Raw genomic sequence first — 17,582 nt, forward strand, 5'->3', positions numbered from 1 at the left:
AGCATCTGTTAAACTATCTCAATGTGCTAAATAAATGACATGAATCAAAATCACTAGAAGAAATGGTTAATTTCTGACATATTTATTTCCAAAATTTCTATGCTTCATTTTGAAATAGCCTCTGGTTTGTCAGCATAGGCTTCTCAGCACAAGCTTCTCTCAACACAGGGAAATGTATCTCAAAGTGATACACTGAGTCAGAGTTACATTAAAAGACACAGATCTTCAAGGTAACTTTGTTTTTCCTCCAAACTCCATTTCCACCTCTGTCATTCCCATCCTACCCAGGAAATACTCCTTAGCCCTGTTCAATTTCCTTTGGCACAAAAGGCGGACTCTTGCAAACCTCTGAAGACTCAAATGGTGAAATGGCATCAAGATCTGCCTGGTCCTAATACCTACAGATTGCTTAGGATCAAATGTTAATAAATATTCCCATCTTTTCAAGGTTAATCCATTCAATCATTTTACCTAGTTACAGTCAATCTGGTCCACGGCAGACAGAGCAGTATTTGGATAATTAAAGTAGTAAGGAAAGTTAGATTTTTAAAAATTCTGCAGCTGTCCATGACACACTCTACATGGAACTTGTAAATGGGTACCAGGATCCAGATACCCACATCATGTCCACCCTCTGCCACTGTCCTTATGAGAGGGTGGGAAAAATTTATAATTATTCAAGTAAAGACTTCAATTACCAGAACATTTAAAAAAATATCTAAGTCCCATTTGTACTGTCAAAATGTTAATTTAAAACCATTTTTCCTTATTCATTAAATCACCATATCTTGGAAATATTTTTATTCTGGCCTAGTTTAAAAGTTATAAAATTAAAATCTTTAACATGTCCCTATAATTTTTTTAAAGCTAAATTAATCATGGATTTTCCCTACCTTGTTAGTATGATTGGTGAGGTCTTTTTGAATTTCACTGAAAATTAGAATGTATAATAGCATAAATGGAAATTAAGTTCACCAAGTCAAACAAAATACTAAACGTTTATAAAGGTTATAAAACTTTAATATACGAGAAAAAACAGCAGGAGCCAAGGTGAAAGATTTGGAAGGAATTCCATCAATACTCTGCCAATTGTGGGGCAAGGTAGACATGTATTAAACTGTATTTTATTCTTCAGGTCTTCACTCTATGAAGGAAGAAACATTATGAAACTGTACTTTGTGATTTTTTTGTAAGCAATAAAGAACTGGTCTCTTTCAGGTGAGCTTCAGCCAAATCTTAAGGGCTACAAGTTACCCAGAGCCTGGCAACAGTAACTTTTCTTCCTTGACCCAAGAAGGCAGAGTGCCAGAGGGAAATAGCAAAGAGTAGCACTATATAAACAGGGCAAGTGGCACAAGAGCAGAGGCAAGTTATATAACCAAAATATATTTTAAAATATGTTCATAACTCGTAACAACCTTTGCCTTTGGTTGGTTTCTTGTTTGGAGTATCAGTTGAAACAGTTAATTCAATATTATCTGGATCGCCTCCTTCCTCTTCAATAGCCTACATTAGAAAGAGAAGTTAATATGCTACACAATCTATCTAAACTTATTTTATAAAAACGAAAAAAAAATTAGCAAACCTCAAGCCTCGAGACATTAGAATTGCCAGTCATTTCATAAACCGACTTCAAAAAGAGCAATTAAACTACACGAGTGAGAGAAACTTTCACGGGGAAATATCATTAGGTATGAAAATCACATGGAGTTTTAAATTCTACCGAGTCGAGATAATTAAATATCGCATAATATCATACCGAACAAAAGTAAATATTCTCAACTGCAGAAAAGTTGCTAGCTATGAAAGTAAATAAAGAGTTTTCCTGATTTCTAGAATGCAGACTTATTTCTTCTCTACTACAATTCCAACGCTCACTCAAATAAACCAGAAAGATAATCAGGGATGAAAAAGCAGATTACTGCTCTGATGCAAAAACGGAAAACAAACCCTCTCTCTTACCCACCCCTCAACTCCCACTACCAATTCCCCCCCAAGATGGGGAGGAAACGGTTGGGCACAATTAAACGGTAACTTCGCAGAAGTCACCAAAGTAACCAGTCCCTCCGAGGCCAAGAAATGCACGCGCTCACCACCGCCAAAGACTGGGGACCGAGCGCCTCCCGGGTCTCCACGATCGCCCTTGGGAGGCCGCGCCGGCCGTGGGCAGCCCTCGCAGCCTGGCGGGGACGTCCCGTGGGAGGCAGGGGCGCGCTCGGCTGCGACGGCCAGTCCCGGGCGGCTCGCGGGCCCCTCGCAGGCCCAGCTAGGCTCGCGGGGGCGGAGGCGCCGCGGGAGGGTCCTCACCCTCCTCGCGCGCGCGGGCGCCGCCCGGGGCCTCCCCACCGCGCAGCCCCACGGGCCCTGGCCGCTGCGGGCGGCCGGGGGCTGCGGCGGAAGTGGGGGCTCCGAGGCGCGGCCTAAGCTCCCCTTCCCGGACCTCGCCGGGCCTCACCTGCTTGAGTCGGGAAACGAGCACAGTCTTCACTCCGGTGATGTCTAAGTTCCGCCGCTTCAGCTCGGACTTGAGATCGATGACCCGCAGATCAGTGATCTTTTTACCTTCCGCCTGACCCGAGGCGGCCGAGGGTGCCACAGCACCGGTAGCGGCAGCCATTTTAGAAGAGCAGCGCGCTGCCGAGGCAGCGAGTGGGCTGCAGGGCGGCGGCAGCAGCTCCAACTTCGACCCAGGCCTCGGCGGCCGCCGGCGCCGCGCAGCGCTGCGCACAATGAGCCGCTGGCCCCGCCCCCTGTCCGCCACCCCAGCGCAACCTGCAGCCGCAGCCAGCACCCGGATGACGGGCGCGCGTGCGCACTGGCGCGGGGGACGGCGCCCGGCGCGCTCCGCGGAGCCGGCCGTGGCCACCTGGGCGGCGCGACCCCTTGCGTGGGCTGGGAGGTCAGGCACGTCCAACCGCACCAACGTTCGCTGCGCCGCCGTTCTCCTGCTGCTTCGTTAGCCATTTCCTGGCAGTCTGGAGTCTTGAGCAATAACAGTGTCAGGCACTTCACGGCATAGATAGTTCGTGCATTGCTCAACACAAACCGAGGAGCGTGTGCGCGCCTTGAACCTCTTCCAGGGAGATATTTTATCAGTCCTGCTGAATAATCGAAAAAAATGTGGCCAGTGTGCACTAGCGAACTAGGTTCTCCGAGTTCCAATCAAAAGGCCAGAAAGAAACCGTAGGGCAGTTTTAGAAAATAAAGAATATAAAGGGCTCTAAGAGTTATAAGAATATAAAGGTCTGGCCTGGGTGATAGGTCCCACTAGCTGGCTCAGGGGAAAACATGCCTTCAGCCCAAAGAGGCTTAGTTTATCCCAGGGCTGTCCCCGCTCGCTGGAAAACCAGGACAACAACTTCCCCTCTGCGTTGGCCTCAGTTTGCCAACCCCTCCGGTGGACCTGGAGGCGCAACACGAAATTGATCGCTGAATGAGGAAGTTTCTAAGTACTTGTTACCATTTTCATACACTGTGTTCACTGTTTTGCCCCCGCAAAATTTGGGATCCCAAGAACAATCACCATCTTCTTAGGAAGGACCGGCCTGTACAAGTGAGTACCTATTCGTAACTTTAGTCAGCATTATTTACGAAGCACAAGCATTTATGGAATAAAACTATTCTAAAAATTCCATACACTGATTATGACGCACAATTAATTATACTGTCATTTTCTGGTTTAAAATTTAAATTGATGAGGTCTGTCTCCCTTTATGTCGTTTTTTCTGATTGACTAATTAGATCAAAAGAAGAAAAACTGGACATAATGAAATAATACTTGACATTCTGGTAGTTCTTTACAGTTTATAATGTGCTTTGACATGCAATAACCCTCTTAATCCTTCTGAACTCTGTGGGGTAAATCTATGCGAGGCTTAGAGAGATTAAATGGCTTGTGCATGTTCACATAGCTGGTATGTGGCAGAACCGGTGCTCAAATCCAGGTCTCCTGATTCCAAGTCCAGCTCTGTCTCTACTATAACTTCGTTCGCAGTCAATAGAATTTTAGAATTCAAAGGATCTTTAGAAATATGGCGCAGTCCTCTTATCTCTCTCTCAATGAAGATTTTTAGAAATTTATCTAGGGACCCACAACTAATTATTGGCCAAATTGACGCTGAACCTAAGATCTCATTCCAGTGTCTTTCCCACTACACCACCTGCGTTGTGTCCACTAGTGCACACTGGCCCACCTTTGTGAATACGTGTGAATACTTGTAAAGAACAGTTGTACTAACCAAAAACTAATGTGATAGTTAAAGTGAATGAGTTTTTCTTTATCTTAAGAAAAAATTTGATAATGGAGTTATCTTTAAAAAGGAGATCTGTGCCTTCTGATCTGATGCACTTGAGAAGGACACATCACCTGCCAAAATGCCAAGAATATTTAACCCAAATCTCATCATGAGAAAACAATCAGACAATTGTAGGGCATTCAACAAAATAAAAGCTCTAGATTCTAGATTTATATAAAAGTAAAAGTAGTAGAGCAGTTCTGAAATAAAGATCACTAAAGGGATTGAAAACTAAATTTTGTGTGATTGTTGTTTGGATTCTGGATCCCCAAAAGCTACTAAATGAACAATTGGGAAATTTGAGACAATTGGAAAATTTGACTGTAAATTAGATTGCATTATTGTACCGGTGTTAAATATCTGGAATGTTGTATCATGGTTACCTTGAATGTCTTGGTTCTTAGGACATACTTGCTGAGGTTCTTAAAAGTGAAGTATCTTTCTGTCTGCAATTTACTTTCAAATGGCTTGGATGGGGAGAACAAATGTGGCAATATGTTACAAATCACTAAAGTAAGTGTAGCAAAATATTAATAATTGAGGAAACAAATGTGGCAAAAATTTTAATAATTAGGAAATCTAGATGAAGGGCATAAGGTTGTTAATTGTATACTGTTTAAATTATTTTTATAAGTTTGAAGCTATACATAATACATAAATCTAATTTTTTGTGATAGAAAATAAAATGGAGGAAAAAATATTTTTTCACTTAACATCTAGAATATTTGATTTTGTCAGTTAACCTATGATTTTTGGTTTTTGAAATTACTTATCTAAGTAATTCACCTTTATTTTTTTTAAAGATTTTATTTATTAGAGAAAGAAAGAAGGCACAAGCGGGGGAATGGGAGAGGGAGAGGGAAAAGCACACTTCCCGCTGAGCAGGGACCCCGATGTGGGGCTCGATCCCTAGATCCTGGGATCATGACCTGAGCCGAAAGCAGACACTTAACTGACTGAGCCACCCAGACACCCCAAAAGTATTTATTTATTTGACAGAGAGAGACACAGTGAGAGGGGGAACACAGGCAGGGGAAGTGGGAGAGGGAGTAGGCTTCCCGAGGAGCAGGGAGCCTGATGCGGGGCTCGATCCCAGGACCCTGAGATCATGACCTGAGCCAAAGGCAGACACTTAACCAACTGAGCCACTGAGGCACCCCAGTAATTCACCTTTAAACGGATGTTTCTTTAGTATGATATTTTTTCCTGTTTTCCTGCATCAAGAACACTACTTAAAAAGTAATAATAACCTGTGTTTTATTGTAGAAAGCCTCTTGCCATTTACTGAATACTTTTGCATTCATTATGGGCTTTGTTTTTGTTTTTATATAAGCTCATCGTTTAAGAAATATCTGTTGAATATTTAATATCTGCTAGGCTTGCCAGGTTCTAGGAAGATAATGATAAACCTGATCTATTTTGTTCACCATTGTGTGGGCTCCTAACACAATGTAGACTCTCAGTAATAAATTGCTTGAAGGAAAACAGACACAGTGCTCTGAGAGCCTATAATAGGAAAATTTAACCCTTATCGGGTTAGATAGAATGATCTTTATTTTATGGACAAGAAACCTGAGGTTCAAAATGTCAATAACTGGTCCAAGAGTATAGAGTTAGTAAAAGGACGATCCAGGATGATTTCAAATCCATTGCATTTTTTTTTGTTACAGTGTCTTGTTTTCCACCAAAGTTTATTTGCATTCCCAAAGAGAATTTTCTACCTTCCTCCTAATGCTAAGCCCCAATTTCTACTATTCACTCCGGTTCGGTTTTTTTTTTTTTTTTTTTTTTGAGACCTTAGTCTCTGCTTACCATCTTCCTGTTCAATATCATTGTTCCCTACCCTCACTTTCTAATAGGCTTTAAAAACTTTCTCATCTTGAAATATCTTTGGTTGGCCCAGGTATTTACTATTGGCAGCCGTTGAGATGTCGCGTCCTTCCCCTAATGGAAAGTGTAGAGCTTGGTAATGACAGAAGAGGTAAATCAGATAAATGCCCCCTCTAAAAATAATAAAAATGCGGGCACCTGGGTGGCTCAGTTGGTTAAGCAACTGCCTTCAGCTCAGGTAATGATCCTGGAGTCCCGGGATCGAGTCCCACATCGGGCTCCCTGCTCGGCAGGGAGTCTGCTTCTCCCTCTGACCCTCTTCCCTCTCGTGCTCTCTCTCATTCTCTCTCTCTCAAATAAATAAATAAAATCTTTAAAAAATAAAAAAATAATAAAAAAATAAAAATAATAAAAATGCTTGACAAAATAGAAAGTTCATACCTTTCCTTACTTATTTTCTGTGTCTTGTTATATTAATTACTGTGAGAGATGTGTTAAGAATTTCACAATAGGGGGAGATGAACCATGAGTGACTATGGACTGAGAAACAAGCTGAAGGTTCTAGAGGGGAGGGGGGTGGGGGGATGGGTTAGCCTGGTGATGGGTATTAAGGAGGGCATGTACTGCATGGAGCACTGGGTGTCATATGCAAACAATGAATCATGAAACACTACATCGAAAACTAATGATGTAATGTATGGTGACATAACATAATATAATAAAATTTTAAAAAATAAATTAAAAAAAATTTCTCAACAAGGGACGCCTGGGTGGCTGTCAGTTAAGTGTCTGCCTTTGGCTCAGGTCATGATCCTGGGGTCCTGGGATTGAGCCCCATGTCGGGCTCCCTGCTCAGTGGGGAGCCTGCTTCTCCCTCTCCCTCTGCCTGCCGCTCCCCCTGCTTGTGCTCTCCCTCTCTCTGTCTCTCTCTCTCTCTCTGTGACAAATAAATAAATAAAATCTTAAAAAAAAAGAATTTCACAACAAGAATGTGGATTTGTTTGTAGAACTGTCAAATGTTACCTCATGTATTTTAAGACTTTGTTATTAGATGTATACAAATATACAATTTCTACAGCTTCATAATTAATTGAGCCTTTTATCTTTAGTAGTTTTTATTTTGCTTAAATGCTACACCAGCTTTCTCTAGGCTAGTGTTTACAAAGTGTGTCTGTTTCCAAACTTTTGCCTTCAAGCTTTTTGCATGTTTTTTAAAAGATTTTATTTATTTATTTATTTATTTATTTGACAGAGAAAGAGAGCACAAGCAGGGGGAGCAGCAGGCAGAGGGAGAAACAGACCCCCGCTAAGCAAGGAGCCTGATGTGGGGCTTGATCCCAAGACTCTAGGATCATGACCTGAGCCAAAGGCAGACACTTAACCAACTGAGCCACCCAGGTGCCTTGTTTTTTGCGAGTTTTTAATTTTTTTTAAAGATTTTATTTATTTATTAGAGAGCGAGCGAGAGAGAAACAGCATGAGAGGGGAGAGAGTCAGAGGGAGAAGCAGGCTCCCCACTGAGCTGGGAGCCTGATGTGGGACTCGATCCCAGGACTCTGGGATCATGACCTGAGCCGAAGGCAGTCGTTTAACCAACTGAGGCACCCAGGCACGCCCTAATTTTTTTCTTTAAGTAGGCTCCATACCCAGTGTTGAGCCCAACATGAGCCCCAACATGGGGCTTGAATTCATGACCCTAAAATCAAGACCTGAGCTGAAATCAAGAGTCAGACGCTTAACTGACTGAACCACCCAGGTGCCCCCTTTTGCATGTTTTTAAGATATGCTTTTCTAAGTAACATACAGTTGTTGTTTTTAATCTAGACTGACAAGCATTTATCTGAAATATTTAATCCATTAACACAATGTTATTACTTTTAGGTTTAGATGTATTATGGTTCTCCAGAGAAAACTTGAACCAATAGGAGATGTATTTGTGTGTGTGTGCATGTGTGTGTGTGGAGAGAGAGAGATTGTATATATATATAATCTCACATAGTTATGGAGGCTAAGAAATCCCAAGATCTTCCATCTGCAATCTGAAGTTCTGTCCTGGTGTATGGTTTTAAAAAATGTATCCTACTTGGGTTTTGTCAGACTTCTTGAATCTACGGATCAAGATTTCCTGGTGCACCTGGGTGGCTCAGAAGTTAAGCATCCACCTCTTGATCTCAGCTCAGGTCCTGATCTCGGGGTCCTGAATTCAAGCCCTGGGTTGGACTCCATGCTGGATATGGAGGCTACTTAAAATAATAATAATTTTTTAAAAAAGAAGTAAAAGAAGATTTCCTGGCCTTATGCCCAGGAAAGTCAGTGGTATAATTCCAACCCAAGTCTAAAGGTCTGAGAACCAGGGGAGCCAATGGTGTAAATCCCAGCACCAGGGCAGAAGGTTAATGTCCCAGCTCAAGCAGGGAGGCTTGATGATTTGAGGGTCAGCCCTCAGGTTTGTCTCTCCTCAAAGATCATATTGGAAGAATATTGTTGGGCGCCTGGGTGGCTCAGTTGTTAAGCATCTGCCTTTGGCCCAGGTCATGGTCCCAGGGTCCTGGGATCGAGCCCCGCATGGGGCTCCCTGCTCAGCAGGAAGCCTACTTCTCCCTCTCCCACTCCCCCTGCTTGTGTTCTCTCTCTCTCGCTGTGTCTCTCTCTGTCAAATAAAATCTTTTTTAAAAAAAAAAAAGAATATCATCATGACCTTGGATTAGGAAAAAAACTATAAGGATACAAAAGCACTGGGATGCCTGGGTGGCTCAGTCGTTAAGCGTCTGCCTTCGGCTCAGGTCATGATCCCAGGGTCCTGGGAACGAGCCCCGCATTGGGCTCCCTGCTCAGCGGAGAGCCTGCTTCTCCCTCTGCCTGCCGCTCCCCTTGCTTGTGCTCCCTCTGACAAATAAAGAAAATCTTTAAAAAAAAAAAAAAAAGGATACAAAAGCACTGACTACAAAGGAAAAAAATGATGTATTTGGCTACATTAAAATTAAGAATTTCCACTCATCAGAAGCTACCATTAAGAGAATAGAAGGGAAGCCATGGAGTGAGAGATATTTGTAACACATATAACCAATGGTGGGTACATAACCATAATCTACAAAGAACTACAAATTAAGACGCCAATTCAGTGGGAAAAAAATGGTCAAGTCTTTTTTTTTTTTTAAGATTTTATTTATTGGTGGTGCGCCTGGGTGGCTCAGTCATTTAGCATCTGCCTCTGGCTCGGGTCATGATCCCAGGGTCCTGGGATCGAGTCCCGCATCGGGCTCCCCGCTCAGCAGGAAACCTGCTTCTCCCTCTCCCACTCCCCCTGCTTGTGTTCCCTCTCTCACTGTCTCTTTCTCTGTCAAAAAAGAAATGAAAATCTTAAAAAGATTTTATTTATTTGTTTGAGAGATAATGTTGGGGGAAAGAGCAGAGGGAGAGGGAGAGGCAGACTCTCCCCTGAGCAGAGAGCCTGACACAGGGCTCTATCTCAGAGCCCTGAGATCATCACCTGAGCTGAAGGCAGATGCTTAACTGACTGAGCCACCCAGGTGCCCCCAAAATGGCCAAGTCTAAAAACATATTTCACCAAAGAGAAAAGTCAGATGGCATGCACACACACACACACACACACACACACACACGTGTGTAAGTGATCAATCTCATTAGTAATCAGGAATTTATATATTAAAACTACAATGATACCACTTTATGCCCCAGCATAATGCCTAAATCAGAGAAACTAACAATACCAAGTGTTGGCAAAGATGTGGAGTAATTGGAACCGGGATTAAGTGGGATTAAAAATGGATACAACTACTTTAGAAAACAGTTTAGAATTATCTAATAAATTTACAGAACCACATATCTTTTGACCCAGAAATTCACTCTTAAGTATATAGTTTATGGGAAAACAAATAACACATAGCAGTAGTATTTGTAATAGGCCCAACCTAGAAACCCAACAAATGTCAGTTAATAGCAGAATGGGTAAGGGTGCCTAGGTGGCTCAGTGGGTTAAGCATCTGATTCTTGGTTTCAGTTCAGGAAATGATCTCTGGGTCAAGGGATCAAGCCCCACATAGGGCTCTGCAGTCAGGGCACAGTCTGCTTTTCTCTCTCCCTCTCTGTTCCTCCGCCTGCTCACACTCTCTCTCCTTCTCTCTCTCTCAAATAAATAAATAAATAAATAAAATCTTTAAATTAATAAATAGACCATAGTGCATATATACACCTATGCCTCCAGGAAGCCAGACACAAGCCTCCAGCCCAGACACTAGAAGGCAGAAGCATCCAACACACATGATCTCAGATAAACAACCCCCTACAGCTCAAGCTGAACTTAGACACCTGGGTATTTCCCCTGAGGGGCTGCACTGTTCCTGGAGGTACTGCAATACCAGGTCGATACGTGGAGTGGGCAGAGTAATTTCCTATTCCATCTCCCTGCTCCAAAAATCCATTTAATATGCTGTCCTCAGAGAACGTATCATATATTAAACTGAAAAGAGCAAATACTACATTTGATCTTAGCCAAAAGGCCGAGAAGTGATTGCTTAATTTTTTTTGTTTTAAAATAATTATAGATTCACAGGAAATTACAAAAATAGTACAGAGTGTTCCCATGACCCCTTCATCCAGTTTCTCCAAATGATTACACCTCTTGTAACTATACTACAATATCAAAATCAGGCATTCATATTGGTACAATGTGTGTATGTGTATTTCTATGCTATTTTTATCTCATACAAAGATTCTTGATACACTTCAGTGAAGACCCAGAACTATTCCATCACACAAACATCTCCCTGTGCCACTTCTTTATAGTCATACCCACTCCTTTCTCCCGCCCCCACAACCCTAACCACTGGCAACTACTGATCTATCCTCCATCTCTATAATTTTTTCACTTGAAGAATGTTACACAAATGGAATCATAGAATATGGGACCCATTGAAATTATCTTTTTTTTTACTCAGCACAAGTCCCTAGAGATCCAAGTTCTTGCATATATTTATAATTTGTTCCTTTTTGTTGCTGAGTAGTTTTCCATCGTATGACCGTACCACAGTTTGGTTTTTGTGTGAACTCTAGTCATTTCTCTGGGACAAATTCCCAGGAGTGTGAATGGCATGTCAAAAACAAAAGCTTAGGGGCGCCTGGGTGGCTCAGATGGTTAAGTGTCTGCCTTTGGCTCAGGTCATGATCCCGGGGTCCTGGGATCAAGTCCCGCATTGGGCTCCTTGCTCAGCAGGGAGTCTGCTTCTCCCTCTCCCTCTGCCTCTCCCCCTGCTTGTTCTCTCTCTGTCTCTCTCGCAAATGAATAAATAAAATCTTAAAAAAAAAAAGCTTAGTATCCCTGATATAAAAAGAACTTCCAATAGTAGAGAACGAAAGGTCATGTTGTTTGTATGTTTTGTTTTTTAATAAACTTCCAAACTCTTCTGGTGTGGCTTTACCATTTTATATTTCCACCAGCAATTTATAAGACATCTAGGTTTTCCATATTCTTGCCAGTGTTTGGTATTTTCACTTTTTAAAATTTTAGCTGATTTATTAAGTATGTAATAATGTGTCATCAAAAGTTGGGACTTTTAATAACTAAAGGGAATCAATGTCTAATACCAGGATACATTCCAAATGGATTAGTATTTAAATATAAGAGATGAAATCATACAAGTCCTGGAAGAGAACACTGGTGAATTCCCAGGTCCTGGCAACCATTGATCTGATTTCTGTTACTATAGTTTGCCTTTTCCAGTTTACCATATAAATGGAATCATATAGTATGAAGCCAGTTGATGGGCTCAAATTTGAGTTGTTTTTAATTTTAATATTATGAATAAAGCAGCTGTAAACATTAACATACAGGTACTTGTGTAGACATTTGTTTTCATTTTGAGGTGGGGGTAGGTACCAAAAAGGGGTAGTATGGTAATTGTATGTTTAACATCAGGAGAAACTGCCAACCTGTTTTCTAGATATGCTATTTTGCATCCCCACCAGCAATATCTGAGGGTTTCAGTTGCTCTAAATCCTTATTAGGACTTAATATGAATACGGACAGTCTTTTTCATTTTAACCATTTTAGTAGGTATATAGTGTTATTGTTTTAATTTACATTTCTGTAATGACCAATAACTTTGAATATGTTTTCATGTGCTAATTTGCCATCAGTATGTGATGAAGTGTTCAAATCTTTTTGTTGTTGTTCATTTAAAATATTGGGTTGTCTCACTATTACTGGGTTTTAATGGGTTTTTTTTAATACTATGCATATAACTCCTTTTTTATATATGTGTCTTTTGAATATTTTCTCTTGGTTTCTAACTCATACCATCGTTTTATTAGGGATACTTTCAAATGTCAGGACTTTTATTTTTTTTATTTTTTTTAAAGATTTTATTTATTTGGGAGAGAGAATGAGAGAGAGAGAGAGAGAGAGAGAGAGCACATGAGAGGGGGGAGGGTCAGAGGGAGAAGCAGACTCCCCACCAAGCAGGGAGCCCGATGCGGGACTCGATCCAGGGACCCCAGGATCATGACCTGAGCCAAAGGCAGCCGCTTAACCGACTGAGCCACCCAGGCGCCCTCAAATGTCAGGACTTTTAAACTTTAAGGATGTCCAGTCTGTCATTTTTTTTCATGATTCATGCTTTTTGCATCTTAGCTAAGAAACATTTGCCTAACCCAAGGTCGCAAAGATTTTGTCTGATGTCTTCTCCTGAAAGTGTTGTGTTTTTTTTAAGGTTTTATTTTTTTAAGTAATTTCTGCGCCCAATGTGGGGCTCAAACCTACAATCCTGAGATCAAGAGTCCCATGCTTCACCAACTGAGCCAGCCAGGCGCCCCCTCTTAAAGTATTAACTCTTAAGCCTCTGATCCATTTTGAGTTAATTTTTGTATATGGTGTGAGGTAACAGTCAAAATTCGTTTTAATGTGGAAGTATAATTGTCTCATCACCATTTGTTGAAAAAACTATTCTTTCCTTGTTGAATTATCTTGGCAACATTGTTGAAACTCAGTTGATCTAGGATGCCTGGGTGGCTCAGTCAGTTAAACGTCTGCCTTCAGTCAGATCATGATCCAGGGGTCCTGGGATCTAGTCCCATGTTGGGCTCCTTGCTCAGCGGGGAGCCCACTTCTCCCTCTGCCTGTCACTCCCCCTGCTTGTGCTCTGTCTCTCTGACAAATAAATCTTTTTTTCAAAGAAAGAAACTCAGTTGATCTATTTCTGGACACCATTGTGCTCCACTGAGCTACGTGTGTATCCTTACAGGATTACCACACTGTCTTGGTTATTGTAGCCTCATAATAACTCTTGAAATAAGATAGTGTGAGTCCCCAAATTTGTTCTCTTTTTTGAAAATCATTTTGCTCTTTGAGATCCTTGACAGAGAGAGCACAAGCAGGTGGAGAGGCAGAGGGAGAGGGAGAAACAAGCTCCCTGCTGAGCTGGGAGCCCGACATGGGGCTCAGTCCCAGGACCTGGAAATCATGACCTGAGCTGAATGCAGACACTTCACCATCTGAGTCACCCAGGAGCCCTGAATGTTGAATTTTGTTAAATAATTGTTCTGTGTCTATTGGATGATCATATGGTTTTTCTTCTTTAGTCTTTGATATGGTTAACTATATTGATTGGTTTTTGCATATTGAGTCAACCTTGCTCTTTTTTGGTAAACTCCAATTGGAAAATTAAAATTTTCCTAAAAATTATTTTTGTTCCATAAATTATATATTATTCTTCTAAAGATTGCTGGATTATATTAATATTTTGTTAGGGTTTTTCTTTGAGTAAACTCTACCCACAATGTGGGGCTCAAACTCATGGCCCTGAGATTAGGGGTCTTGTGCTCTATCACTGAGCCAGCCAGGCACCCCATTGTTAGGGATTTTTTAATCTATTTTTATGGGATATGAAGTTTTCTTTCTTGTAATGTTTTTATCTGCTTTTGATGTCAAGGTAATGCTGGTCCCACAAAATGATTTGGGAAATGTTTCTTTATCTTGTATTTTTGCTAAAAGTATATATAGAATTAGTATCATGTTTTCCTTAAATGTTAGGCAGAGTTCCTCACTGAAGCCCTCCAAATCTAGAATTTCTTTTCTTTTTTTTTTTGTGGGAAGTTTTTAAGTACAAAATCAATTTTTCAAGATATATGACTCTTCAGGTAGTTTATTTCTACTTGAGTGAGCTTTGGTAATTTGTGTTTTTTGAGGAATTTGTCCCATTCACAAAGTTATCAAAGTTTCACATAAGGTTGTTCCAAGTGGAAAGAGAATTTCTGTTCTTCTAAGAGAAAAGCTAATGTATAGTAAAGTGCCTTTTTTTTTTTTGTCATAACATTTTAGGTTGGCATGGAGATTAAAGGTTTGTTAACTTGTATTGTCAAAAATGTGTTGTCAATATCTCCTCATGCATTGCTGACTGGACTGTAAATTCACCTGTATGGAGATCAATTTGAAAACATATAACAAAATTACAATGCACGGACGCTTTGGCCCAGAAATTCTACTTATAGGTAATAATGCGTTCTTGTAGGTAATAGCACGCTTATATGAAGTAACATATGCACCAAGATATTTACTGTGGCATTATTTACAATAGCAAAATTGATGGAAATAATCTAAAAATTCATCAATGGTATGGTTATATAGCAGAATGCTCAGTACATATTCATAAGAATGATGGATCAATGCATATACTACTATGGAAAGATCTACAGGATCTATCTTAAAAATCAAACAGAACGAGACATTGGAAGATAGTTTGAATGGTATGCTATCATTTGTAAGGGAAAAATAATGTGTATAATTACGTATGTAAACATATAGACGTATCTGGAAGAATACACAAGAAATTGTTAATAGTTGCTTCATCGAGGTATAATTTTGTTTTAGTCCCTTTGGGCTGCTATAAGAAAACCACCATAGACTGAGTGGCTAAGAAAGAACAGAAATTTTTTTCTCACTGTTTTGGAGGCTCAGAAGTCCAAGATCAAGGGGCCAGCAGATTGAGTGTCTGGTGAGGTCAGAAAGGATGAAGAGAGCTTTCTGGAGCCTCTTTTATAAGAGCATTAATCCTATTCATGAGGACTCTGCTTACACATGAATGGGGGGGACACAAACATTCAGTCTATAGCAAATTTGCATACCATTTAAACTATACAATTCAATGATTTTTTGTAAATTGATAAAAGTTGTACAACTGTCCTCATAATCCAGTTTTAGAACATTTCTATCACACCAAAATAATCCCTCATGCCCATTTGAAGTCACCCTTGTTCCCACATCCCAGCCCTAGGCAACCACTAATATACTTTACATTTCTATAGATTTGCCTTTTCTGGACATTTCATATGAATGAAATTATACAACATGTGTTATGCATCTAGGTTCTTTGAGATTTATCCATTTTGTAGCCTGTATCAGTTGTTTGTTCCTTTATACTGCTGACAGTGATCCATTATATAGATATAACTACTACATTATGGTTGTCTCTATGCTAGTTGATAGACATCTGGATTGTTTCCACTTTGAACTATTATGAATAATGCTGCTGTGAACATTTGTGTACAAGTCTTTGTACTTGTTCTCATTTTCTTGGATAGACATCTAGGAGTGGAATTGCTGGGTTTTATTGTAAATTTATGTTTAATTTCTAAGAAACTGCCATAGTAGCTGTACCATGTATATACCCATCAGCAACATATGAGGGTTCTATTTCTCCATATCTTTTCCAACACTTGTTATTGTCTGTCTTTTTTTATTATAACCGTACTAGTGGTGTGAAGTGGTATTTTGTTGACATTTTAATTTGCATTTCCCTGATGATTAATATGTTGAGCATCATTGCATGTGCTTATTCCAGCCATTCATGTATCGTCTTTTGTAAAATATCTATTCAAATCTTTGTCCATTTATAATTGGGTTGTTTGGGGGTTTCTTGTAAATTTCTAATACTACTTTTTCTATTTATGGGATTTCTAATTGTATTTTGTATCCATCTATTCTTGTTTTAGTTCTGTTTTATAATTTCTTATTATTTTTAATAAACAAATGTTACTTCTTCATTGATCTCTTTGAGGATCTTCAACATAATTATATTTTCTTTATTTTTTTGGAAAATTTCAAACATAGACAAAAGTGGAAAAAGAGTATAGTGAACATTCATGAATTCATCATACAAATTAATATGTCTCCCATCTCTTTTGTAAGGTTGGTTCTTTAGAAAACCTTGCCTTTGGTTACTCAAGACATAACTGTTAAAACCCTTCTCACATGTAACAAGTTTCCCCGTGTACATGGTACTGTAGGAATAGTATTGCTTCTCTATGTCATGCAATAATTGATCTCTTTATGACTAGTAGCAGAGTGTTCTAAAATCCATGGTCTTTGTCTCACCCAGCCTTTGGATTTCAGATAAGCTATAAATACCCATAGTACAGGAGGGGATGATATTCAGGAGGTTTTACATAAAGAAGAACCCTCTTGCAAAGCTTGTGTCTTGACTTGGTGGGAGAGCACATGGTCCTAAACCTCCTAGATTTTTGTAGTAAGAGATTATGGGAGATTATTATTACCAGACTCACACTTTGGCTTCTATATCGGCCTCCCTTTCATATTGTTTACTTTTAGTTGAGCTCACCTCCTCTCTTTTTTAAAATTAATTAATTAATTTAAGTAATCTCTACATCCAATGTGGGGCTTGAACTCACAACCTTTTTTTTTTTAAGATTTTATTTATTTATTTGACAGAGAGAGAGCAGGAGAGCACAAGTAGTGGGAGCGGCAGAGGGAGAGGGAGAAGCAGGCCCCCTGCTCAGCAGGGAGCCCAATGCGGGGCTTGATCCCAGGACCCTGGGATCATGACCTGAGCCGAAGGCAGTCGCTTAACCAACTGGGCCACCCAGGAGCCCCTTGAACTCACAACCTTGAGATCAAGAGTCACAGGCTCTACCAACTGAGCCAGCAAGGCACCCCAAGCTCCCTCCCTCCCTTCCTTCCTTCCTTCCTTTCTTCTTTCCTTCCTTTCTTTTTAAGATTTATTTTAGAGAGAGAGAGAAAGAGAGCAGGGTGAGGAGCAGAGGGAGAGGGAGAGAAAACCTCAAGCAGACTCCCTGATGAGCGTGGAGCCTGACATAGGTCTCAATCTCAGGACCCTGAGATCATGACCTGAACCAAAACCAAGAGTCGGATGCTCAACCAACTGAGCCACCCAGGCACCCCTCCCCTCCTTTCTTAAAGAGTTATGGATCTCACTGTGCTATAGGTCACCCCAGCTTCCTTTCCTTCATGAAACTCACTATGGTAATTATTGTAGGGATGTTGTTAAGAATGATTATTGTCACACAGTGTCCCTTTAATGATAATATTTCTTTCAGGTTTCAATATAAGGAAAATTTCTGCTGCTTCTGAGACATATTACCATAATGACTCTTGTGAATCTTGTAACTGATTATGTTTACTTATTG

General features: G+C 40.4%; 2 protein-coding genes and 1 non-coding gene across 5 annotated transcripts in view; 1 reads left to right on the plus strand and 2 right to left on the minus strand.

Annotated features, from left to right (window-relative positions):
* SLTM (SAFB like transcription modulator) overlaps nt 1-2,737 on the minus strand; it is a 42,615-nt gene extending 39,878 nt beyond the window's left edge. For 2 of the 3 annotated variants that reach the window (XM_027571087.2, XM_027571086.2), the window contains exons 1-2: nt 2,456-2,737; nt 1,419-1,506 (exon numbers count right to left, since the gene is read on the minus strand). In XM_027571087.2, the coding sequence (XP_027426888.1) occupies nt 1,419-1,506; nt 2,456-2,617 (250 nt within the window). In that variant the 5' untranslated portion in view covers nt 2,618-2,737. The remainder of the gene's footprint in view (nt 1-1,418; nt 1,507-2,455) is intronic. The other variant, XM_027571088.2, reaches the window with a different exon arrangement.
* Nucleotides 2,738-3,485: 748 nt separating this feature from the next.
* The window catches only part of RNF111 (ring finger protein 111), a 122,751-nt gene continuing 108,654 nt past the window's right edge, over nt 3,486-17,582 (plus strand). The window contains exon 1 of the mRNA XM_027571091.2: nt 3,486-3,553. The gene's annotated coding sequence lies outside the window, so the exon portion shown is untranslated. The remainder of the gene's footprint in view (nt 3,554-17,582) is intronic.
* On the minus strand, nt 10,471-10,657 carry LOC113910820. The gene has a single exon (XR_003516303.1). It is a non-coding gene; the product is annotated as a U2 spliceosomal RNA (small nuclear RNA).

The sequence above is a fragment of the Zalophus californianus genome, chromosome 6 (genome assembly GCF_009762305.2).
Source record: "Zalophus californianus isolate mZalCal1 chromosome 6, mZalCal1.pri.v2, whole genome shotgun sequence".
In the NCBI taxonomy this organism is placed as follows: domain Eukaryota; kingdom Metazoa; phylum Chordata; class Mammalia; order Carnivora; family Otariidae; genus Zalophus; species Zalophus californianus.